The sequence below is a fragment of the Echinops telfairi genome, unplaced genomic scaffold (assembly GCF_000313985.2).
Source record: "Echinops telfairi isolate 266 unplaced genomic scaffold, ASM31398v2 ScPeMD7_1;HRSCAF=3_0, whole genome shotgun sequence".
NCBI lineage: Eukaryota > Metazoa > Chordata > Mammalia > Afrosoricida > Tenrecidae > Echinops > Echinops telfairi.
The window spans coordinates 27,298,410-27,324,440 of NW_022103896.1; the positions used below are offsets into that span (position 1 = coordinate 27,298,410).

The following is a 26,031-nucleotide window of genomic DNA, read 5'->3' on the forward strand; positions in this document are numbered from 1 at the left end:
GATATGATCTTGCTCCTGCTAAGATTGGCATCCCCAGAAACTCTATATAGGGTTGGTAGGAGTTGGAATTAATTCGTTGGCAGTGAGTATAATTTTGGTGTGTGTGTGTGCGTGTGTGTGTGTGTGTGTGTGTGTGTGTGTGTGTATGAGTAATGAGAAGTTTGAAAATATTCATCAAAATAGAATTTCTATATAAGATTTCAAAGAATACACCTAGAAGTTTGGGTTAGAATTCTCCCTACCCCCACCCCTGCCTCTGTCTCCCAGGCATGTTTGTTAATAGGTATATTTGGAATCCCAGTAGTAATAGTTTCCTCGTACAAGCATACATATAAGGATATATGATGATATGATTTGACTGAAAAGGTAAAACATATCTAACAGCTTAACATTAGTATATAATTAAACAATAAATGAAACATATTAATAATTACTCAACTGATTTTGGTTGTGCTTACTTCAATTATATGTTGCTTTGTTTATTTATTTTGAAATATATATAAACTAAATTTCAATTGCTATATTTATGGTTATATACCTTGATGAGCTGTTATTATATACATCATATTATTTATTGAGTATTTTATATACAGGATTACAACCAGCAGTTTTTCATATTTATTCCTTCACATTTATCTTTCCAGTTCTCTATCAATTCATTATATATGTACACATTTATAGGCAAGTACACTTAACTCTAGACCCTCAGAATGCGTATCGCTAGTTAGAATTCAGTATTCATATACAGCTATTTAATCCTTTTGTGTGTGTAAACAATGTGTACAGCCACAGGCATACATCACAAGTACACTGTTGAATGAGTGTGGATAAATGTATGTTAGAATAAATCAAAATGTATTACTACACAATCGTAGAAACCTTTGCTACACAAAAATATCAAAATGGCAAGCGTTTGTTCCACGATGGGATGGCCATGCCCATACCCTTCTGAAGTGCTGTTTCCATCTGACACTTCCCTGAACGACTGTGCACTCTGCATTTTACATCAAGCCTCAAGAGTCCTCGACATCCGGGAGGGCTCATATCTTGTTGGGGTTTTTTGTTTGTTTGTTTGTTTGTTTTTGAATGTTGTTCGAGGTTGGGAAACAAAAGCAAGTCTTAAGGGGTTGGACTAGGGCTAGGGAATGACTGGGGTAAAGATTCCCAGGGAAATTCTCAGGGGACAGCTATTGCTACTCTAGAAGAATACAAACAATTCCTTGGCACAGGTGTTCTGTCCTTTTTCTGATCATTTCCAGTTTTGTTTTGTTTTTTTAAACAGCATCATAAGCGAAGCTGTGATGGATCTGGGGAGAGCTTTTGAAGCAATCTATCAACATGACTCCTTTGGAGTCTCAAAACAAGCCCAATAGCCATAACATTCCGGGACAGACTCTGTTTCTTGAAATGCACTGACCCCGCAGATCCCTTTGGATGTCACTGTTTTGACTGGATTTCTGTTTGTCTTTTTGTTTGAAACCACGCTGAGAGTAAGACAAGTACCTGATGGAGACAATTTGGTTGCAGTGGTCTACACATTGCAGACATGTTCCAACGTGATTTGTTTGGAAGAAACCCATGCATGTATGAACTGGCATACTCAGTACTGCTCTCCTACCCTTATATACCTGATAATACCTGTATGCCATCTGTCAGGTTGCAGTACTGCGGTGACTTACATGTTGCTAGAATTACTATATAGACGAAACTTCACGTGAAAGGGACTGAAAGTTGCTCTTGAACACAGAGTAACTAAAGCAAATGGGAGAAAATGATGAAGTAAAAGAAATGCGTAGAAGATTTCAAAGGGCAGCAGAGAAAGACGGAGTGTTATAATGAAATGTGCACAGATTTCGATTTAGAACACCAAAGGGAAAAACACTCTCAACATTTCTCATGCTCAAAGAACTGGAGAGAAAAAAGAAGTCTGGCATGGTAATGGTGAAGGATTTTATGGGCAAAAAGTGAACGATGCAGAAAGAATCAAAAGAAGGTAAAAGGAATACACACTGCACTCCCAAAAAGAAAGATTAATATTCAACTATGTAAGAAGGTAACATGATCACATCTCATTGTATTGAAGAAAGAAGTGCACGGTGCACTGGAACCACTGGTTATAAACAAAGCTGCAGGAATTAAGGGAATAGCAATTGAAATAGTTCACAAACTGATTCAGAATTGGAAATGCTAACACTTCAATGCTAGCAGTTTTGGAAGACAGTTACTCAGGCAACCTGTAGGAAGCAATCTGTATTGGTGCCCATTACAAATGTGAAAATTGCCAAATGATATCTTTGATAAAACATGCAGTTAAAATTTTTCTGAAGATTGTGCTAGAATAGTTTCAGCAGGATATTGCCAAGGAACAGCCAAAAACTTAAGCGGGATGTAAAATAGGAATTGGAATGAAGGTTGTCATTGCTGTAATTTGGTGGGTCTTGACTGAAAACAGAGAATGCCAGCGAGAGGTTTATTTGTGTTTCATTGGCTATGCAAAGGTACTCAGTTGTATGAATCATAACAAAGTGTGGATGACATTACAAACCCTTGAAATTCCCACATAGTCGTGCACCTGTGGAAGTTGTCCATAGCCCAAGAGGTAGTCATTGAACACAAAAGGGGATACTGAATTTAAATTCACAAAGGCTTGCATAAATCTATCTACTGAGAAAAATACTACAAGTTCAGCTATTTGAATAAGAATGTGACATGGGGATTGGGGAAATTCATTCGTGAGCTGCAATATGACATGAATTTGCTTGTTTGAAGTAATGAGGACTCGAGGCACTAACGAGTGAATATCAAAGACTGCAGCTTCCAATGTAGATTACAACTCAACGTGAAATAAAGAAAAAATCGTTTTAAATGGACCAATAAATAATTTGATAAACTGAGAAAAGACCAAAGTTGTTTGCTTGAATTGGCAATTAACATTCATGGACTCAGAAGTTAACAAAAAACAAGGTATTGCATTGGAAAAACCTGCTGCAGAAAATATCTTTGAAATATTAAATAGCGAAGATGTTGCTCAGATGTGCCTGGCCCAAGCCAGGGTAGGTGCTTTCACTCACAGCACGTGCAAAGAGTGACTACAGAAGGGGGAAGAAGAATTGATGCCTTGGAATTATGGTATTGGTGAGAATTGTAATTCACCGATTTCAAATTTTCAAATTTCACCAAATTCAAATTTACTTTGAAGAACTGACCATGCTGCTTGGAAACCAAGATGGTGAGATTTATCTAGTGCAGTTTGGTTATGCAATCAGTAGAGACCCGAAGGATGTCCGGCTTGGTAAAGAAGAGGGCCAATGGAAAATAGAATGAATATCAATAAAATGGATCGGCACAGGGTCTGCACCAAACATGAGCACTGCGGAGAGCCATGCAGTGCCTTGCTTTGTTGTGCATACAGTCGCTTTGGGTCAGAACCCACCTGATGGCACCCCAAAACAACAAGGAAGATCCGTTAATATGACTACACCTCAAAATTATTTACCAACCACTGATTCCAACATTAAATAAATGGAAGAATTTTGCCAACTTTTTCAATATAAAATTGATCGTTCAGTTGAGATGCATTGACTGCAAGTAGGAAGAAGATCACAGCTTCAGAATCAGAGGAAATCTCCTTACAAATCTGTGATGTGCCGAAAGGACCCAGGTCTTGCTGAAAGTGAAGCAGACCGGAAGCACTTGCTGATAAAAATAAAAGATTGCAGCTTCTAGTTTACATTTTACCTCAAGATAGAGAAAACAAACAAACAAACAAATCTTCACACATGCACCATTAAGCAACGACGTGGTAAACAGAGAAAATACAGAAGTTGTCAAGGATTTTATTTTACTTCTCTCCACAATCAATGCCCACTGAAGCAATTGTCAAGGAACGAAAACGCAGATCACAGTGGACAAATATGCATATTTCAAGATCGTTCAGATCTTGAAAAGTAACAATGCCACCTGGGAGAGTAAAATAAGCCTGACCCAGGCCATGATGTTTTCAGTGGTGACTGCCGGAGGATGACCAAGGAGATTTGATGCCTCTGAATTGTGGTATTGGTGAGCAATAGACCCCATACATTAGATTTCAAGAAGAAAGAACAGATCTGTGTGAGAAGAAGTCGTCAGAATGCCCCAAGAAGAGACTCGGCAAAAATAAAAGAAGAGATTTGGCCTCCCTTACTTTGGAAATATTGTCAAGAGGAACCAGTGCCGAGCATGCGTGGAGAAGCAGAGCTCAGCAACACCAGAGGGAGACGGCAATGAAATGGATGTTCTCGATGGTGGAACCAGTGGCTCCAACATCGTGATGAGTGGGAGGAGGGCGCAGGGTAGGGCAAGGTTTATTCTGTTCCTGAGTTGGAACGTATCCGTTGGCATCCAACAGAAATTATGCACTGTTGTAATACAGACCTCTATCAATATAGAGTACTGACATGACTTCAAAAAATTAATTCATAATTGTTCACACTCCACTATTCCCTTTCCCTTCCCCTGAGGCAATGATGATCTTTTTAATTTTTCACCATAGATTCATTTTTCACTTTCAAGAACGACATAAGAATGAGATAGTAACAGAGATGCCTTTGGTATGATTTCCTTTAGTCTTCTTCATCTGGCTGTGTATCTCTCTTTTCTTAATTTGAATAGAATTCCACAGTATATCAATATGCCACAGGTTTGCTCTTTTCCTGTTGATATGTGCCTATGCTGCATCTTGTGCTTTGCTTCAGTGGATAAAGCTGCTATGAATATTCATGTGAAAGTATTTTTGTGGACATATGCGTTCATTTTTCTTGGGAAAATATCAAAGATCAGCGTATCTGTTGTGTGCATAGATGTATTCCATGAGACTTTATTTTATATTACCTTGACTACTGATATTGAGAACATTTTCATGGGCTTATTGATCAGTTTTCCTTGTAAATTGTCTTGTCTTTTATGTTTAATTGCCTTTTGTTATGTATTAGAGAGTTATCTATTTATTCTGTCCGCATGGTCTTCAGACAATATGTGTTTTATGAATAGTTCCTGCTATGCTATGACTTGTTTATTTACTTTTTGATGCTGTCTTTTGAAAAGAGAAGCTTTTAATTTCAGTAAAGTTTCATGATTTTTTTCTTGAATGTTTAATATTTTTGCTGTTTTTTAAGACGCCCAACATCTCAATGATTATTTTTCTCATTTTTTTCCTGGAACCTTTTTAATTTTAGAGTTATGATCACCCTTTCTATAGTCACTGGTTATAATGTGAAATAGTGTGATTTTTAAAATATGGTTTTCTGCCGTTATTTGTTGAAAAGATTTTTTGGTAGGTCTTGAAGTCTAGTTTCTAGCTCTTGCAAATTTGTTCTTATTTTTCAAGGTAACTTGCGATACTCCTTTACAATTAAACAAATATGTAAGTTTAGAATTAGCTTATAGTTTCCTATTAAACAAGAAAGACAGAAACACACACATACAAACAATAGCGCACACACACATATGTCATGATGGGAAAATTAATTGGGTATTTTTAACTCTGCAGATTAATTAGAGAGAATTGGGATTTAATATTGAGTTTTCCAATTAATAAACATACTATGTTTCTTATTTGGGCATTCTTGAATATGCTTTTCAACAGCATGGTTTTGGAGATTAAACAGAGATATTTTGTGTGGGTGTGTGTGTTGCTAAATTTAACCCTGAGAACTTTTGATTTTTTTAAACCACCAGTTGTCATCAAGTAAGTTTGATTTACAGTAAAATCATGAAACTTTACCGAAATTAAAAGCTTCTCTTTTCAAAAGACAGCATCAAAAAGTAAATAAACAAGTCACAGCATAGCAGGAACTATTCATAAAACACATATTGTCTGAAGACCATGCGGACAGAATAAATAGATAACTCTCTAATACATAACAAAAGGCAATTAAACATAAAAGGTTTAACAATAGAACTATGTTTCACAGGTTGGTTTTTGGTGGTTTGTTTGTTTGTTTTTGCAAATGGTTTCACTGAGCCTTTATTTTGCGGTACCTGCGAATGAATCTTTACAGAAGTATCCAGGAAATTAAAATGTTCATTTTTAATTACATTTGCCAATTGTTTGCCACTAGTAAGTAAAATATAAAATTACCATAAATATTTGCTGATTGTACTGGAACATTGCTAAAATTACTTATTAATTCGAAGATTCTATTAAATGAGATATTCTACATATGTCATCTGACAATATGACCATTGTGCTTTCTCTTTCTCAACATACTAGTTTACTTTCACTCTACTCCCTCCCCCTCCTCCTCTCGCTCTCTTTATATTTCTTCCCTCTCTCTCTGGATATTTTGCACTTAAAGGTAATAAAACAATATTAGGTGGAACCAGGAAGAGACTTTTTGCTTATGCACATTTGCTTATGCACCCATTTGTCTTCAGTGATCCATTCAACACCTCGGAATGGCACATAATTTTCAATCATGTATTTCAATCTATCTCTGTCTGAAAGGAAGCCCTGGTGGTCTAGGGGGGTACATGTGGGCTGCTAGAACCCACCAGCTGTTCCTTGGGGAAAAAAGATTAGCTTTCTACGGCAGCAAAAAGTTGCAGTCCTGAAAACTCATAAGGGCAGTTCTATGCTGTCCTATAGGGTTGCTGTGAGTCAGAATACTCCTTAGAGCAGTGGTTCTCCACCTTCCTAATGCTGCGGCCCTTTCATACAGTTCCTCATGTTGTGGTGACCCCCAACCATCAAATTATTTTCCTTGCTACTTCATCACTGTCATTTTGCTACTGCTATGAATAGGGCAACGCCTGTGAAAGGGCCGTTCGACCACCAAAGGGGTTGCGGCCCCCACAGGTTGAGAACCGCTGGACTAGAGAGTGAGTTATTTCTGAGTGTCTGAAAGTAAGCCCTGGTAGCTCAGTGGTTCAAATGTTCCACTGCTAACCCAGGGGTGGGAGGCGCCAACCCCTCTCTTGGAGAAAGATGAGCAGTTGGCTTCCATAAATATTTATAACCTTCTAGGGCTGCTGCGAGTGGACTAAACGTGGTTTTGAATTTGGCTTATGCACCTTTTTTTAGAATGGATACTATACACTCTTATAAGTTTAAAATCCATTTTGAAAATCACTGACTTTAATTGCTGTGTTCAGTTCATGTGTGTTTAGTTATTAAGATGACTTGTGCATGTGGTCAGAAGACACCAGTTCCTGGAGAAGGACATCCTGCTTGGTAAAGTGGCAGGGCAGTGAAAACGAGGCAGGCCCTCGGCGAGGTGGTTTTAAGCAGTGGCTGCAGCAATGGGCTCGGGCACAGGGCAGCACAGAATCTAGCGGTGCTTCATTCTGTTGTGCACAAGTGTGCTACAAGTAGGAGCCGATTTAATGGCACCTAACAAAAACAACCACAGCAACAACACTTTACTATATTGTTTATATTTATAATCTGTTTTCCCCTCCCCTTCTTCTTTCTACCATTTTTAGAATTCAATAACTTTTAAAATTTCATGTTAATTTGTCAATTCTCACTGCCATCCTGCCATCCCAAATCACAGTGGTCCCATCATATAGCACAGAACAGCCCGGGCGGCTTTGTGAGACTAACTCTCGACCGTATGAGAGCCTCGTCTTTCTCCTGCGGAACGGCCACTGGGTGCAAATGCTGTCCTTGTAGTTAGCAGTCCAACCGGTAACCACTAAGCCCAACTGCCTCTTTACATGTTTAAAAGCTCTGTCAGGTGCCATTCATACGCTTACTTTCATCATGTCCTTAGACGCAAACTCAATGCTGTACCACCTTACAGACAATGTAAGACCTATGTGCTTTGGTGTATGCCAGGAAGACTGAAGATTTATATCTTCATTTTTTTCTGCACCAAGTGGCAATGATTGGCAGATGTTCTCAGCTCGGAGTTATAAAAGTGGAATCCCACCCTAGACTGTTCCGGTGTTCACTGGTTGACCTCTTCTTAGGTCTCTCTGCTTTCGTTTACTTTTGTGTGTCTTTAGGTAATGAATCTGCCTATTTTATTCAGAATATCTAAGGCAGGCTATTTTTATCGAAGGAAGGATTCATCCAAAGAGACTACACTGCCAGTGCTGGAAGGGGAAACTCCCATGCATTTAGTTTTGGATGCTTATTGAACATTGCTGTTTAATTTATTTAGATGCTGAATAACCTTCCTTTCTCTTGTATGCAAAGAGTAATATATTTATGCCAATGGTTTCGCTCTTTATTGGGTTTCACTGATACTGCTGTTCATAATTCATTTTAATATTTTAGTGAACCTATAAAAATAACTAGATGATGAGCAAATTGCCCTATGAAAAATCTGTAGCAATGAAGAGGTATGCGTGTCATTTGTCCTCATTTAAAGCATTTATCTTAAGCTTGAATGCTTTACATCATAGTGTTTCAATGATATATTGTGTTCTGCTAGATAAAGTTAAAACTTAAGAGATGATGCATGTTTAAACAAACAAAACACATCACAAGACTTAAAATGCTAATTTGCTGCCTATTTCAGCGGGTCACTGTGGAATTCCAGAGCTCATTGTTAACGGTCAAGTCATTGGAGAAAATTATGGATACAGAGATACAGTTGTCTATCAGTGTAATCCTGGTTTTCGGCTGATTGGTTCTTCAGTTCGAATCTGTCAACAGGATCATAATTGGTCTGGTCAGCTCCCATCCTGTGTGCGTAAGTAAGCAAGGCAAAAGAAGTGACACACTTGGCTTTCCGTGCAATTGTGTACAGACACACGCAAAAAGTGTGCCTGGACAAAGTCAGAAGCTAAATTCCCACAATTTAGCCTTTTGTGGCTCTGCACTAGTCTCTACCATGTATTCATCAAGCCACCAGTTGATAACTAGAGACCGGATACTGGGAGCAGATAACCTCATCTTTCTCCCCAGGAATAGCTGGTGGGTTGGACCCACCAACTGTGTGGTGATTAGCCCAATGCTCAGCCTATAGCTCTAAGGAACAGGTCTTCTTTAAGATCAGGTGGGAGAAACTATGAATTGTGGAGACTTTAGAAAAAATTACACTTGAGGCTTTTAGTGTGGGTTCTGGGAAATAATTTATTTTGTGATTGTTTTTATCCATATTTATAATTTCCATTATTGTCAAATGTGTATTCAATCAACAGAATTTTATTAGAATTCTGGCTTCATGGAAAATCTTTTGTGTTAGATTTAATAGATTAATATAGCATATAGGTAACTATTCAAATTTCTTTTCTCTCACACACACACGCACACATACGTGCACATTATACACTCACTCAGACTGTCAAATGATTTAAAGACAGCAATATGCGTCTTGCCTCTGCCCTCGATTCCTTCCATTTCATCTATATTCAAGCATCGCCAGATATCACTGTTTTTCTTGTTAAATAATGGAGACTGTAAACGAGAATGGGCCCTCGGGCTGAAGCTGGTTTCTTTATCGATAATTTTAAACAAGAATACGACGCACTTAAATTTCCAAATGAGTAGGTTGACTTTAAGAATAAAACTGAAAAATAATTGCTCTTGGGTCATTTTGAAAAGTACTAAAAGTGACTATGATCTTTCACTGTGGCCAATTATGAAGCACTATTACTGGCGTTGCTCTGATTAATAGAGTAAGATAATACAATAAAAGCACACATAGAAATAGAGGGTTTGGGGAACACCAGCACTACATAAAATCTACAGTAGAACTATAGCATTCAAATAATATAAGTAGTTCATCTAATTAATGTCAGTATGTTTTAAAAATTGTGCTAAATTAACAAACGCTAATAGGAAAATAAAGCAATATGACTGCTTTTGAGACTGATACTGTGGGTTTTCTCACCGTGTTAATGAGAGTATATAATATACAGTATATTAATGTATGATAAAATATATTTAAATTCATATGGTCCACATAATATAATTACATTAATTTATTTTGAAAACATTCTTTTGCTTAAGTATGCATAACTAAATAAAATTGATTACATAAAAGATTAAGTAAAATTTTAATATAACAAATTTCTACATAAAATCTGCATTCAAGGTTTTCTATTCAACTAAATCTTGAAGGTCATTCTTTATTATCTGATATGAATTTGTGATGTCGGCTTCCATTGACTCTTCCCTAAAAACTATTGAAAATTTCACTGATAAAATGAAATTCAAACATTTACATATCATTTGCAGAAATAATAATTGTTTATTATTCTCTATTTACAATATGCTTTGACTATAAGCAAATATATTGAAAATGTGCTTTATTCTTTTGCATTAATAAAAGTTCTTTAAATATATTTATACCTAAAATGAATGATTGCTCTGCTTTATAGTGATTATGCAATATCATGATGTTCATGAAATGACTGATTGGCAAATATTCTTTTCTTTTGGATATTACACACCCCCCGCATCACTGTTAGCTGTTAGCTGTGGGCACCCTGGTAGTCCAATTTACGGAAGAACAAGTGGAAATGGATTCAACTTCAATGATGTGGTAACTTTCTCTTGCAATATTGGATATCTTATGCAAGGACCAACAAAGGCGCAGTGCCAGGCCAATAGGCAGTGGAGCCATCCTCCACCTGTGTGCAAAGGTAAAAGTGAAACTCTCTTACCGCATGGGACATACTAGCAGGATGTCTGTATAAACATCGATGAAAGCATTTAAATAGTTTGGGCAGAGCAGTGGAAAGTGTATAGCCAATAAAAGAAACACTTAATAATTATATGAGCTCAGAAACGAAGCATTCTTTTTTCTCAACTCTTTAATTTTGGGGAGGTAAAAGTGGAAGACTACATTTGTTTAATTTTATTAACCATGATTGCATATAAAACAATCGACATATTTGTGTTGTCATATACTTTATAATTAGTGGAACTCTCATTTGTCATTTATTATCTTTACATATATATTTCCAAAACTACAATTGCTATGATATCTGAATTGAAACTTATTTAATTTTCTCTATAGAAATGGAATGAAATTTGCTTGTTTCCCTAATTTTAAATGTGTGATATATTCATATTATCTGTTAAAATACGAATTATCATTTTTCTTCACTCTTCTTATGGCTTAATTATAATCTAAAAATGATGATTCTCTTCAGTTTTTTACTCAGTATAGGATTGTGGACTTGCAATAGTTTTACTTTGTTCTATACTTTCAAGTACACAGATTTTAGTGCATTGTCTGGAAAGCCCCAATTTGGAAATTTTTTTGGTTAGATAAAATTTATTTTTACACTACTTTTCTGATTATCTAATAGAAATTTAAATAAGTTCATGTGCATTACTTAAAACATAATTTAAAATTCTAATTTGTTTAGTGGTCAACTGTTCTGATCCTGGAATTCCAGCCAATTCCAAAAGAGAAAGTAAAATAGAACATGGGAATTTCACATATGGCACTGTAGTGTTCTATGACTGCAATCCTGGATACTTTTTATTTGGATCTTCGGTTTTGATATGTCAACCAAATGGACACTGGGACAAACCATTACCAGAATGTATCAGTAAGTAGATAATGTGAATTTTTCCTTGAGAAAAACTTTATGCACATTTATGAACCTTACAATCTATTTATCTATATATAAAAAGAACGAATATTGATTTTATTCTTTTATGGCTTTGAATCTTCTCTTCCCTCTACTTGGTCAATTTGATGCCTAGGAGCCATTTTTCTCAATATTAATATAATGGATAATTCTCATTCTTAAAATTTGAATTTTAAAGAATATGAGATAAAATATTACATAGTATATGGTATTTCTGTCTCTTGAAAGGAAGCTACATTTAAAATATACCTTTTGTACAAATATTTCAAATTTTATTACAGTCAAATTAATTCAATGTACACAATCTATACAACTTCAGCGTATTTGAAATTTAGACAAAGGGGTCACTTAAAACTTAATGAATTTAAATATTGGCATCGTGCAGACAGATACACATGTTGTTCATAATCATCAACATTAAAATTAGGAAATACTTAAGGAGTCAGCATTTTGTTATATATTGTATGAGTAGTTGTAGAAGATAATGAGCAGCTAAATTACATAATTAGCACATATAGTGAGAAAAATATGTTAATTGAAATAAGTCAAAATTCTGTCAAGACACAGAAAAGTGAATCTAGATTCTAGGAATTCTGTCCACTGGTATGACAAGATAAGATAGAGGATATGTCTCAAAGATTTGCTGAATCTTGAACATAATACACTAAAAAGCAAACTCACTCCCCTTGAGTTGATGCTGACCCATAGCATGCCTGTAGAACAAGGTAGACTGCCCCTGGGGGATTCCCAGACTAACTTTTCAAACACAGATTTCTTTGGTTACAATTCACATGCCATACAATTCAATAGTTCAGTTACACCAAGAATGGTACAATCATCACTATAATCAGTTTTAGAACACTTTATCAAAGCTCATCCGCGGACACCAGACACAGGAGCCCCGGACTGGCTGGGGCTCTTCCAGACTCCTCAGCGTCTCCCCGATTCGTTAGAGAAGTCTGGTGCTGTGCTGAGTAGGAGACAGGAGGAGGAGTGGAATGGAGTGAAGGGTGAGTGGTGACCAGAGGCGGAGGCTTCAGCCTGCCAACGGCCCAACAGGACGGCCAGTGGAAGTTCCACCCTGCCCTGGAGGGCCGGCCGGCCTGCCTGCTAAACTTGCTGTCTTTGAGTTCTCAACCAAGACCGGTCCGGAGGCCCTTGGCTTTTCAGTTCAGGCGTGGGGCATGAAGGATTGTGTCTGCAGCCTTCTAAGAAGTCCATGACTGTCCTAGAGAAACAGAAGATTTGGTAGTTTTCAAAAAGTGAGAAAGGAGGGGTGATGCGGAGAGAAAATGGTTTCCAAGCGCCCTGTCTGGAGACGGAACGGTCCAGTCGTGGTCACCGTGGTTGCCTACATAGCAGTGGCTCCGGTGAAGCAGCTGGCTTCATCCATGTTGTCTATTTCTCCTTTTCCAGCTGATTAACAGACTGCAGAAGACAGCCCCCTAGGCATTTTAGAGGCATCCGCCACCCCACAGAATAAAGGCAGGGCTCAACTTGGTCTCAACCTCATTTGCATAAGAGACAAGTCCTTCCCTGTCCAGGTATGGAGGGGTGCTGGTGCCCAAGACTCCTCTGCATCACAGCCAACGAGAACATTGACTTCGTCACAAAGCCTTCCTGTGCCTGAGTCAGGCATGGTGCCCCAGGCTCTGATCTGTCCCCGCCTGCATATGAGGACAGCCATACCGTATCTATTGAGGGCTTCAATGCTTGCAGCCGAAGTTACCAAGGCCACCGGCAGTGTCCCCGCTCCCATTCTCTCTCCATACCCCACACCCTCCCCTCGGCTGTTTCTGTGAAAACAGTTGGATGCCTCTTCCCCAGAAACCGAGTATTTAAGCACACAGGGGCCCTTATAAGAAAGAGTAGCCTGGGCAGAGGAACCTCCACCTGCAGAGCACACAGAGACTGGGGTACGTAGTCTCGTGCAGGCCCAGAAACGGAGGCCTTGGATGTGACCAGCCATGGGGTGGTTGGTAACCAGAGGTACAGGCAGTGGGGACCAAGGGTGATGCGACAGCAAGAGGCCAAGGTCCCAGTATCAGTGTCTTACCAGTGTCTTTAAATGATATTATGGAAAAAAAAAAAAAAAGAACACTTTATTTGTTCTTATATTCATCATTAGTATCTCCCCATTTTCCCAGGGGTCCTGGAGCAGAAGTAGAGTAGAGGAAAATGACTGTATAGACTAAAATAGTACATCAAGAAATCATTTAGAAAGTAAAATAACTTTTGGTTATACTAGAATTTCTAATTTGTCAAGTTATATGAACATGCACTATGCAGACTTTTTTATGTTCATGATATGAGCATTTATGAAAATTTGTGACAATATTGATGTAGAGAAGAAGTGTTAATTTAGGATGGCTCTTTAAATTTCTAGATACTTTGCAAATAATTTAATCAAATATTGACTCCTTGAAAATCATTTGAGTGTCTTTTGTAGACTTAGTAGTCCAATTGAATAATTCAGTGACTGGACCTTATGTAACTTCAACATTATATTTGAACTGTATACTTTTTGTAGGAAATGTGAACATGTGGTGTTTTAGGATTTCTTAGCTTTCGTATACGTTTTGCCTCTTTATTATCACCTTTAGCACTCCCCAGTGGTAGGTTAAGTTTATTGCCTCTTGTGTTTTGCTTAATACTCTGTCTAGAGGTATGTTGAATTCAATCATTTTTACCAATTATAGTTAAGAGTGTACACATTAAATTCCCAAGCCACTGCTAGCTTAGATAGATCATTCTGTGATTGTGATATCAGACACTGCCTATGAGTAGGGCTTTTCTTTTTACAGCATAATTATTCATTAATGAACGGAGTTGGAATTATTCTATTACAGACTCTATTGTATGACACTATCACATCGTCATTACCTCTCACCCACCAATAAAATCTTTCCTACTTTTATAAACTCTTTTTGAAACCAACATGGCATTTTTGGTTGGGCTGGGATCCTAACTGGAAGGCCGGTAGTACAAACCCAGCAGCTACGTCATGGGAGAAAGATGAGGCTGCCTTGTTCTGTAATGATTTACAGTCTCAGAAATCCTGTTGCAATCCCACGCTGTCTTGACTCAATGCAATGGGTTTGCATTTTTATGGCAACATGTGTCCTTATTAAAGCAGTTCTCATCATTCTTCATCCTAATTCCACCCATCTTTGTTAAGAAATGGGAACATATACATAATCACAGACATTTACTGCTCTCAAACATACCGCTGGGTCTGAGTCAGTCATTTACTTTTACTTAGTTTATAACATGACTGTCAGACATATCCTTAGGGTGTATGGATTACCAGAATACCTAGTATCATGGAAAACTTGGTTAATTTTAAAACGCCAATTATATTATATATATTTGATCGTTGGAAGTGTTACATGTTTGAGCAACAAACTTACTTCTGTTTTATTTTATAAATGTGTTGGTACAGGTTGTTCGATAGGAGATATAAAAAATTGTATATTCAATAATTATGTATTGTAGTGATTGACTGTGGACACCCTGGCGTTCCTCCTAATGCAGTCCTGTCTGGTGAGAAGTATACCGTTGGGTCTACTGTTCACTATTCCTGCACAGGAAAGCGCACCCTTCTAGGCTCGTCATCAAGAACTTGCCAATTAAATGGCCATTGGAGTGGCTCACAACCTCATTGCTCAGGTACTCAGTGGAAAAATTGGATATTGTGTGTGGAAATTAGAGTAGCATTACTAGGATTTGTGCCTGAGCAAGTCATACATTTATCTTATAAAAATCTCACGGTACAGCTAACACCATGCTTATACATTTGCTGGAATACATTTAAGGAATTTTAGAAATAAGATAATATAAATTAGAGGAAAATTAATACCAATTGTATGGATGATAAATTACAGGTATATGTTTTTAATTCTGTTAGGTGTTTTAAATAATGTAAATAATTAGGTGGTTTTAGGATGCTATTCTGTGTAAATTCATTTGCTCATTAAAATATTTAAACCAGTCACACTTAAGTAGTTATTCAATTTTAGCAAATATAAAATATGTGTTTCTCTAGGAGGCGATCTTATGGAAGTGGTTCTATCAGAACTCTGTTAGAACTCTATTAGAGTTTAGTTATATTTGACTTTGAAATAAATGATGAATAAAGAAGACCAAAAAATGGCATATTGGATTGATGGAGTGGGCTAAGAATATTGGATACACTGTGGGCTTCCAGAGGAATTAACAAATCTGTCTTTGAATAAGTAAGACCATAACACTTTCTAGAAGTGGGGGTAATACACATTGTTGTCGTTGTCTGCTCCCATCCAGTCAGTCCCCAACCGTATGCAAAACTCAAAGAAACCCTGCACAGTCCTGCACCATCCTCACGATTGTCCTTGTGCGTGAGCCTCTGGTTGCAGGCACTCTCTCAACCCATCTGGTGCAGGGCCTTCCCCTCTGCCCATGGACGTGACCAAACATGGTGCCCTTCTCCAGGGACTGGTCTCTCCTGAGAACATGTCCAAAATGCATGAGATGAATTCTCACCGTCCTCGTCTCTAAGGAATATCCTGGCTGTAGTCTCCGGAGTTCGGTGTGTTAGTTCTTTTGGCATCTATGGGACGTTGACTATTCCTTCCCAGGAACTTACTTCAAACACATTGATTCTTCTCCCTTACTCCTGTCAACTTGGAAAAGGCTTTCAATGACAAACATACACAAGGGGACCTATTCCGTCTTTGTAGTCTGTTCTTAATCTTGAAGCTACACTGAAATCTGCTCACTGTGGATGACCCTGCGGGTAATTGAAATCCTGGTGATGTGGCTTCCTCAAGGGGACTCATGCCACCATGGTACATCAAGCTGACAGATGCGTGGTGGCGAGCCCTCATCTGTTAGTGTGTACAACTGTTATCCATCTGAAATCTTGTTTTCCTTTTCGTTTTATTGATGAAGGAGAAAACAATGTTGAGTATTTCCTCTCGAAGCTTTATAAGAAAAAGATATCAGATATTAAGAACATTAATTTCAGTACCCTTTAGTTGCTCTTAGATTTTAAAGCTATTTTTCATATTTATACAGTAGATAGGATACAGATAATCATTGAGTGGCCCCATTATCTATTAATTCCACAATTGGTGAATATAAACTAAAACCAAACTCACTGCTGTTGAATATATTCTGACTCCCAGTAGCCCTCTAGGACAGGGTAGAACTGCCTCATAGAGTATCGATGGTTGTAAATTTATTAGCAATAAAAACATGCTAATAAGCTTGTTGAAGGCAATTGTCTTTCCTTACTTTCTTTGTTATTAATAGGCAACCTGGAACTCCTGACTCCCTACAACTTGATAAAGTTATCTTTAAATAAATGAGTAGTAAGACTTTAAATATGAACATTTTATAATAATAATTTTTTTTAATTTATCTGAGATATTGGAGCCACAGCACCTTTGGTCAAGGATATCTGGCAGAAAGAGTTATAGGGAGAAATTTGAGGCTATAGAACATAGCATTGATACTTTCTAACACAATACAATCCTAGTGAGAAAAATGAATCTTACATAGTCAGGAAATTCAGAGAACAAAGATATAAATATTCATATCTTATGGCTACTTTAGTAAGGTTTAGTGTTATAGATTCAGTGTCATTTATCATTGTCATTTGTCATACAGTTTGTTTAATTTACACACTAGGTTAATCATTAAGTAAGCTCTAGAATGTCCTTAACCTTTTTAATTGCAGTAACATTTACTAATAGAAAATAACACTTCCAACAACCATTAACTAATTACTGTTAATGAATGAATTTTAACTGTGCTGAATTTCAGGTGATGCTACTGGGACGTGTGGTGATCCAGGCACTCCTGGCCATGGCTCTAGACAGGAAAGCGATTTCAGAACCAAAAGTGCCGTGCGTTTTGCTTGTGAGACCGGTTATACCCTTCATGGCTCAGAGGAACGAAGATGTTTAGCCAATGGTAGTTGGACTGGGAAGCAGCCCGAATGTAAAGGTAAGATGAGAGGAGAGGCCTCTACAGAAAAGGATAGACCTTAAAACCTTATCATAGCGATGCTTGTTATAAAAGGCGTTCCTTTTGTAAGATGATGTCTTGCAAATACTAACCTAGCAATGGTATTTATGTAGCATACTTGATACTGTACTGCCTTTATGAAATAGGAGAATCATTCCCAATCGAATCATCTTAGCATTTCTGATTGATACACAGTGTAGAAACTCCTTTACTGTGTTCAAAATTAATATGCATATTCTAGGAAAGATAGAAAGTTAATGCTTTCTACTTTAGATGGATTTTAGTAGTCTTAATATAGAGCAGGGGCTCAGTTACCCATTATATGGGGGAGGGAGTTGGAAAAGATAGCTGTGGAGAAAAATATGTCATATACAAATATTCTGCTGAGTCAAATATAGAAAATAATATTCACTTTACTTCTTGATCTCCCTTTTCAAAGACAAAAATCTCTGTACTGATGCTCTCTAGTCCATGGGTAATAGCTAAGTCAGTTCTTTATTCAACTGACCTAGAAAAATATTTTGTAGCTAAAGTACAATTGGTACTGCCCCTGATTTGGTAACATGCACATTAAAGGTAATAGAGAATCATGAATGGTAGCAAATATAATAAGATTTATATTATCTCAATTGTGCAACTTATAATCAATTAGCAAATATAGTGTGCTAGTAGATGAGTGGACAGAAGAAATGTCAAAAATACAAGATATGAAATACATAGGGAAATGTAACATAGCTACAGATTAGAAAAATATTGTTAACACGGCAAGGCATCCATTTCCTCTGGTTAAAAAATGGTAATATGATACTCTGGTTGGACCCAACCAAAGTAGTACTTTAAATTATCTCTAGAAATAATTTTATTGTTATAACATTTGGTGAGAGCAGCTTGACAAAATTGTACCAACTTCATAGAATATGGCCATTTCTTTGCTTTTTTGCTTGAAACATTAAAATATTCAGAAAATCATTGTTATGAAGAGCTTTTGTTTCTTTTTTTTTTTTCTTTTGTTTCTTTTTATATATAACTAGTAAGAATTAGAAATAAGTGATAATCCCAGGTAAAATCTTATTAAAATTTTGTATATTTACATGAAGTAATATTTTATAGTCAGTAAAGTGTTAGAATCAGTTCCATGAAGCAATCGAAAGAAAATCAAGTAAAATGCAATAAAGAATAAGATTCTAAATGATGCACTCTGTTAACATCATGAGAATGATATCCATTTAAGAGGAACTAGGAAAGGAAGTATATAAAAGTCCTAATAGAGTTGAACGTCGAGGGTAGAATTCTTTTCACTTTTTTCTGATTTTTTAAAGTTTTTTGGCACATAACCCACTTATCATACAATTACTTCTAAACATACTGTATTAAATAACTTAGAGTAAAATATAAAACTATCCAATAATTAGATAGAATTCTGGTAGAAAAATAAATTAATATATCAAACATGTGTTCAGTAATCTGAAGTTTTGGCACATGATCAATTTTTTAAAAATGATGGTATCTGGTGTTGGACAGGATGCGTGAATGCATGAAAACATATAAAGCACAAACACATGCACAGCATCACTCGTAATAAGAGGCAGAATGAGATCCTTAAGCAACAAGGTTTATAGATGGCACTTTCTATAATTATTCTTGATATTCTTCAAGAAAGCCTTGAACTGCATATAATACAAAAATGGCCTCTGATAACAAGGAGTATTGCCAACTTAATAAACTTCCTTTACCTTTCATGGTAAATAGCTAGACAACATGTATCATAGTTCATCATAAGGAGCAATTGACGCTTATAGCTCCTGTTGAAAACTTGTGAAAATCATTACTAAAACTTAGTTCCTTAACTTGTATTCATTTAATATGTGTACATCTTGGTTTACAAATAAAGATTATCATGTTTTGATACTGATCCACAATATGCTTATATCAATAACATATGTGTGCTATTTCTTGTCTTAATATCTAGTACTGCTTTAAGAAAAAGTCAGTAATTTTAACAAACAGAAATTTATTTTCTGATCTTCTGGAGGCTAAAAATCCAAATAAATATCTCAGACATACCAGTTCTGTTGGTGACATACTTGCCTAATTTCTGGTTTCTGAAAATAAACTTCTGCATCCGTGCCTTGGCTGTCTGTTATCTCTTTCAATAATTCAGAAGTGAGTCACCCTATACTCATAGGACCACACTAACATAACAAAAGAAAACCCCTCTTTCTAAACAGGATTACATCTGTAGACACTAAAACCCAAACCAAACTCAATACCATGAAGTCAATTATGACGGAAGGCAACCCCAGGTGATAAAATGAAGTACTGAATTTCATAGGGTTTTCAAGGCTATAATCTTGAGGGAAGCAAGTACTTAGGACTTTCTTCCCAAGTATGAGTGGGCAGGGGCAAACCTCTAACATGTTGGTTAGTATTGAAGAGCAGGTAATTTGTGTCACCGTGCTACCAAGGAACCTTCCCCAGGGCAAGGAATTTGAAACATATATTGAGAGGGAAAAATTCCATTCTTAACACGGATATTTCAATAATCTATTTGATTTTATACCTCTGGGAAAACGTTACAGAATAAATCTCATGTTTATCACATTATTGTTACACATCTTCTGATTCTATTTTATTTTTTTAAAAAGGAAAATAATTTATAATTTTTCTCTCCAATTTTTGTGGCACCCAAAGGCAATGCTCATTAGTAATTATTCACTTTTTAAAGTTTTTAACAAAGCTACCAAAAAAATGTAAAAGCAAAACAGAGAAAGCTATTACATGATTTGAATTCTTAGTAATTAAACTAATAAAATGAGCCTAACTGTATCTTCCTTTTTTACCACTTATGAAAGATAGTTCATTTCTTAATTTTGATGGTTATAGAGTTCCTTCAGACAATGTTAAGTATAATTTAGTTGTTATTTTTTTATGAGAGGACTCCTAATGGCAGTATTTTTTATATGCTCTTAATTATTTTTATTTTATAGCCGTGCAGTGTGGTAATCCAGGAACAACTGCCAATGGGAAAGTCTTTCGAATTGATGGCACCACATTTTCTAGTTCGGTCATTTATTCCTGCATGGATGGCTATATCCTTTCTGGACCTTCAGTGAGACAGTGTACAGCCAATGGAACATGGTCTGGAAGTCTACCTAACTGTACCAGTAAGTTTCTTCTAAGTATTCTAAGTACTTTTAAGTGTTACTATTTAGTTGAAAATATTGATAAGTTTAAAAAATAAGTGCATAAGTTTGGAAATGAATGAAAATATGCATTTGTTAATACCTGTATTGCGTTTCAGAGTAATAGAGCTGTGGTTAGAATATGTACCATTGATTTGCAGTCCAGTCAATTCTAGCTCACGGTCGCCTTAGATAAGAAGGTGGAACTGTCCATCAGTTCCCAAGTTTATTACAGCAGACAGTTGTCACTTTCTTCTATGGAGTGGCCGTCTGCCAGGGTTTCGGTTTGCAGCAGTGTTTAATGAACCGTTATACCCTTGGAGAATTTCGTGCTTCCCCTAGTGACTAAAGAATTAACTTGCGATTACTAGGGGGAGGCAGGACAGAGAGGGAAGGCTGTGAGGACACTGAACTTATAGGACACAATGTTTATATGATTTTGAGCTTCTGTTAAGGGGGATGGAAAATTTCAGGAATGGTGATGGTTGAAAAACTTGAAGACTGAACTCAATGCCCCTAAATTGTCCATGTAAAGACTGCGGAGACCGTCATTACCTTAGGAGGTCCTCAGAGGTGATCCGCCCTCTTGAGAGGGTAAAAAGTATGACACGCTAGAGATTGGGCATTATAATGAAATTACTCATTTCAAAGATATTTAAAAATGTTCCCAATTATTTTTTTTTTATTTTATTGAGCCAGAACCCTGGTGGTAGAGTAGCTGTGTGTAGGGCGGCCACTCTTGTGGTCAACAGTGGGAAACCACAAGCAGTGCCATGAGAGAAAGACTGGCCGTTCTACTCCTATAAACAGTTACCATCGCAGACATCCACAGGAGTCACTATGAGTCAAAATTGACTCAATGGCTGTGAATTTGGAGTTACTGAACTATAATTAACATCATAAAGTCACATCATATCAAGAAAGTTGTGCAATCATCAATCATTGCTACAATCAACATTGGAACTTTTTCTTTCATCTTATACCCATGGATGTTGACTCCTCATTGCCCCCACTTTTCCCTTCTGTGTCCCCAGGGGATCATTAATCCGGCTAATGTCTTCATAATTCCACCCATCTTGGTTTCTTTGTGCAGATAAATGTCCTCCACAAAGGCAAACAACAAAAAAGGATAGAGAAAGATTTTGATCTTAGAGAAAGCAGAGAATATTAAACTTTTAGAATAAATTCACATTGGGTCTCCAGGGAGCTCAGTTGACAAGGTGTTACATACAGCGGCTAAGATTCGCTCTCTGGGGCTCTCTGTCTGGTATTGAGGCGATTCACATTCCTAGTTTATAGACATTAATGAGTCACCCGAGATTCAGTCCATGTAGGGATCCTGAAAATAGATTTTGGGATTCCTCTGTCATCTATAACTTTCCAAAAATTATGTGCTTAGAATTTCGCCACTGGTACCTTTCCATTCTCCGAATTTGGATCCTGGTATTTACTGTCTTTGGATCGCACTGGCAGATAGTATTCTTCAGAGTGGACTCAACTGACGCCTCACTTGGATGGCTGCTTGTTTTGAAAAAGCTTTTAAGACCCTAGACATGGTTTTCCAGATAGACACGCACCACCTGATTTCTTCACACACTTTTCTATGGCACCCATGTCTTCAGCGATGTCCTCAGGAGGGTGAATACCAAGAAGGGCCCAGTAATAAGACCTACGTAATTGTTCTTATATTACGGCTGCAATCAAGTCAAAGTTCAAAATCTGTTCATATGATTAATGTTTCTCTAAGTCCCGGGTTCACTTTTAGAGATATCATTGTCATTTTATGGTAGTACATTATAAATCATCCCCATGGTGCTTGACGTAATGTTATTGATAGTAACATTATTTTGGTCAATGATAAAGCACTGGTGAGCAAAGATTTGTATACACGTGTAAGACTTCTAATTAGACCCAAATACAGGAATTGTTAACTTGCATATCTTCAAAACCTAGGTGACTGGACACTTAAGGTGACCAGATTTTAACATTTGTAAAGCGGGACACCATTGATAAAACCCATATCCTGGCAAAATAGCCACATGGCAGCTGAAAACCGTATACCCTAGCTTGTCATGCATTCTTTCCAAAACTTGGGAATTTTTTAAAACGCCGCGGTACACAGGAAAAATTGTTCAAAAGCAGGACGTCAGGTCACCTTACACTAGTTACACATGCCATGAGGGCTGGAGATCCGGCAATACTTATAGTAACACTCACTTAGGAAAGCAGAGACATGCCTGGCAGACTAACACTGTCATAGAACGGCAGAGAGAGCATGAAAATGGCAAATATATCTTGGTTTGGGGTCCCTATTCATTGGGTACCTCAGAGCAATAGATCCAAATCTACCCAAAATCTAATAATCTTTTGCTTCTTTTCCCACGATGGCATTTCTGCTTAATGTTCAAGGGAATATTTCTGTTCCCTGGTTCTGCTATAATTAAATTCAAAGTAGAGTATAGTTCACTTAATGAGGTTTCCAATTTAGGCTCTTCTGGTATGGTCCATGTAGGGTGTTGTGTTTAGCAGAAGGACAGGCCAATGGCAGAGTTGTCTATAGTACATTGCCTGAGTCACCAGGGATTAGCTAGGAACTATTTCAAAAGTGCCCAATTAGAGCCATAATGCAGAGCCCATTCCCCCCCGGGGGTTCTACAAGCACTGTTAAGCATTTTTCTCAATGGTGGGGAGATTCTTTTGCTTTTTGGTCTGTAGTCTGAGAAATTGTCTTTGAGTTTACTGATTCTAATTTCCTTTTCTTCCATTGCAATTTCCAGATCTCTTACTGTGTTACTGATCTCTGTTATCTCATTGTTTATTTTCTGATATTCCTGTGGATGTGAAGTTTTTAGTTTCTCTGTTTAGTCTGTTTTTTGTCATTACTCTTTCCCATATCTTTGGAAGGGTCCTGAATATAATTCTTTTAGATTCTATTTCTGGTAGTTCCAGAAAATCTTTTTCAGAGTTTCCCATTGGTCTTGGGTACTTTCAGTTATTTGATAGTTTTTCTTGATTTTGGGCGGGGGCATGGCAGTTGACTGCTGTTTTCAAGGCACGTGGATGGATCTGTTAGTGGTGTGTGGAATATTGGGTGTGTATGGTTAATTGATTTTTGGAGTTAATGGAGAGTGTCGAAGAGGAATGAAATATCATGGTGGAGAGATTAAGAAAATGGGAGAGAGTTAGAATCTGTGGAAGGGGGAATAAGTGAAAGAATAGGGTATATTCATAATAGTAGTAATAATGAGTGCGCTTGTGGATGTTGGGGGGTGGGGGCCTGTTTAAGAAGTCTAGTAAGACTTAACAGTTAGCATGGAAGTGTATTCACTAGGAGTGGGAGGAGGACAAAAGTGGAAGGAGATGGTGGGTTGGGCAGAAGATTGTAAACAAATAAGCAGCCCAGGAAAAGGGATTCTGTATAATGGATTTAAAAACACTATGATGGAAGCAGGGAAAAGAAAGGAGGACAGGAAAGAACAAGAAGGTGAGGGGAAGCAGAGAATAAAGGAAGTTAGGGGGGGGGGTAATAAAAAATAGAAGCTTGGATTGGGTGTTGTTAAGTCCTTTTCTTGCTATGGTAGTATACCCATGGGTGAATCCAAGCTCTTAAGGGAGTGAGTTCACGTACGTCTGTCTGGGAAGCTTTTCTGCCCACAGATGGACAGCACCACTGGAAAAGGGGTGAGAAAGTTGTTTAAAGGGAAGAAGAGGTAGAGGAAGTCAAGAAAATGTTGACTCAGTGGCAAAAGACTTCTTGGCCATGCGGGACTCTGGGCCTGGCTCCCAAGTAGTCCATCGCCCACATTGTGCTCCCAGAAGGCAGCATGCGGTGAGGGGCTTGGCTGTGTGGGTTTGGATGGGGTTTAGGAGATCCTGTTCTTGCTGGTAAAAAAATATATGGTCGGAAGCAGCTAGAGTTTCTGATCAGTGGTAAGAGCAGAGGCTGGTGAACTCCATCTTGAAAGAGAGGAATCTGGTTGGTGTGGGTGTGTTTGCCTGTGCCTGCTTGGGAGGAACTCACAGTCTCCAGGGTGGGTAAGACCCATGAAAAGAGGCCTTGGGAGCCCCCCAGAATTGTATTCATTGTCAATCAAATAAAAGTACAGTGAAAACACCTTGAAGCAAAGACTAGACGTGGGAATGGTGTGAGGACTGCCTGAGACACAGTGGGCGTGGTTAAGGATGTCTGCTGCTATGGAGCATGAGCATGCGTGGCTCTGTGTCCTCTGGCTCCAATGAGGGAGTCTGTGCCAGCTTCCTCAACCCGTGCCCTAGACACACAGGTCCCTAGGGGGTGCCGAGGGTGGGGGGGGCTTGGCTGTGTGGGGCCCTACCCTTACCAGGGCCTGGGTGGTGGTGCTCTGGAGAAACCAGAACTGTGAGTCAGTTCTGAAAGACAGGAATCTAGCTTGCGTGGATTGGGCTCCCTTTGTCTGTCTGAGAGGTACGGGCCTCCTCGGGGGCGTGGGGCCATGGGAAGAGGAGCCCCTTGGAAGAGAAATTATGGGAGCCTGAAAGGGATGTGGATCCTTGGACAATAAAATAAATGTAAAATGCAATAGTTGAGGGTACAGAAACATGCCTGGGGTTAGGTGGGGAGTACCATCTCCTTACTTCGGACAGTCCAGGGTGTGGGAGGGAGGCGGGCACAAAGGAGGAAGCACCCGGGACAAAGAGGTGAAGGGAAACTTGGGAGGCAGCTAAGTGAGCCACGCTGCCCCAACAACCCATCCTCCTCACGGTGTCGCCAGGGGACAGCAGGGTGAGGGCTTGGCTAGGCTGGCTGGCAAGGGGATGGTGATGGCTTAACTCCCCCCAAAGGACAGGGGCAGGATGGAGTGGCCCAACCTTCTGCCACTGCTGGTGGGGAGTGGGGGTTGGTGGTCAGAAAAGCTCAGTCTTTGTTAGTGAACTTTGACTTTCTCAAGAAAGAAAACCAAAAAAGACAAAACAAAGCAAAATCAAGCAAACAAAAGAAGTTGGTGCACTTGGCTTTCAAGTCCAGCCAAGAAGCAAGGACCCTTTCCTCCTGAGTTCCCTGTGGAATTCAGGGGGGATCCTCCCAAAGTGGCCACCTGGCAGCCATTACCTGCAATTCTGAAAATGATATAACATGATTCCAACAAAAACTAATTGGTTAGTCCGAAGTGGACACTGATTCATTGTGACCTAAGAAACACAGTAGAAGGTGCTTCCAGGACTTCACATCTCTCTGGAAGCGGACACCATCTCCTTCTCGTGGAAAAACAGACCACTGACCTTTTCGCTAACAGCTGAGGGCTTAAGCACATCACTGCCTGGGCCT

The 26,031-nt window shown here is 38.2% G+C and overlaps 1 protein-coding gene across 2 annotated transcripts in view; it reads left to right on the top strand.

Annotated features, from left to right (window-relative positions):
- The window catches only part of CSMD3 (CUB and Sushi multiple domains 3), a 1,328,144-nt gene that overhangs the window by 1,252,877 nt on the left and 49,236 nt on the right, over nt 1–26,031 (top strand). For both annotated transcript variants that reach the window (XM_045286022.1, XM_030887469.2), the window contains 6 exons: nt 8,505–8,678; nt 10,402–10,575; nt 11,308–11,493; nt 15,031–15,204; nt 17,341–17,523; nt 20,532–20,708. In XM_045286022.1, coding sequence (XP_045141957.1) covers nt 8,505–8,678; nt 10,402–10,575; nt 11,308–11,493; nt 15,031–15,204; nt 17,341–17,523; nt 20,532–20,708 — 1,068 coding nt within the window. The remainder of the gene's footprint in view (nt 1–8,504; nt 8,679–10,401; nt 10,576–11,307; nt 11,494–15,030; nt 15,205–17,340; nt 17,524–20,531; nt 20,709–26,031) is intronic.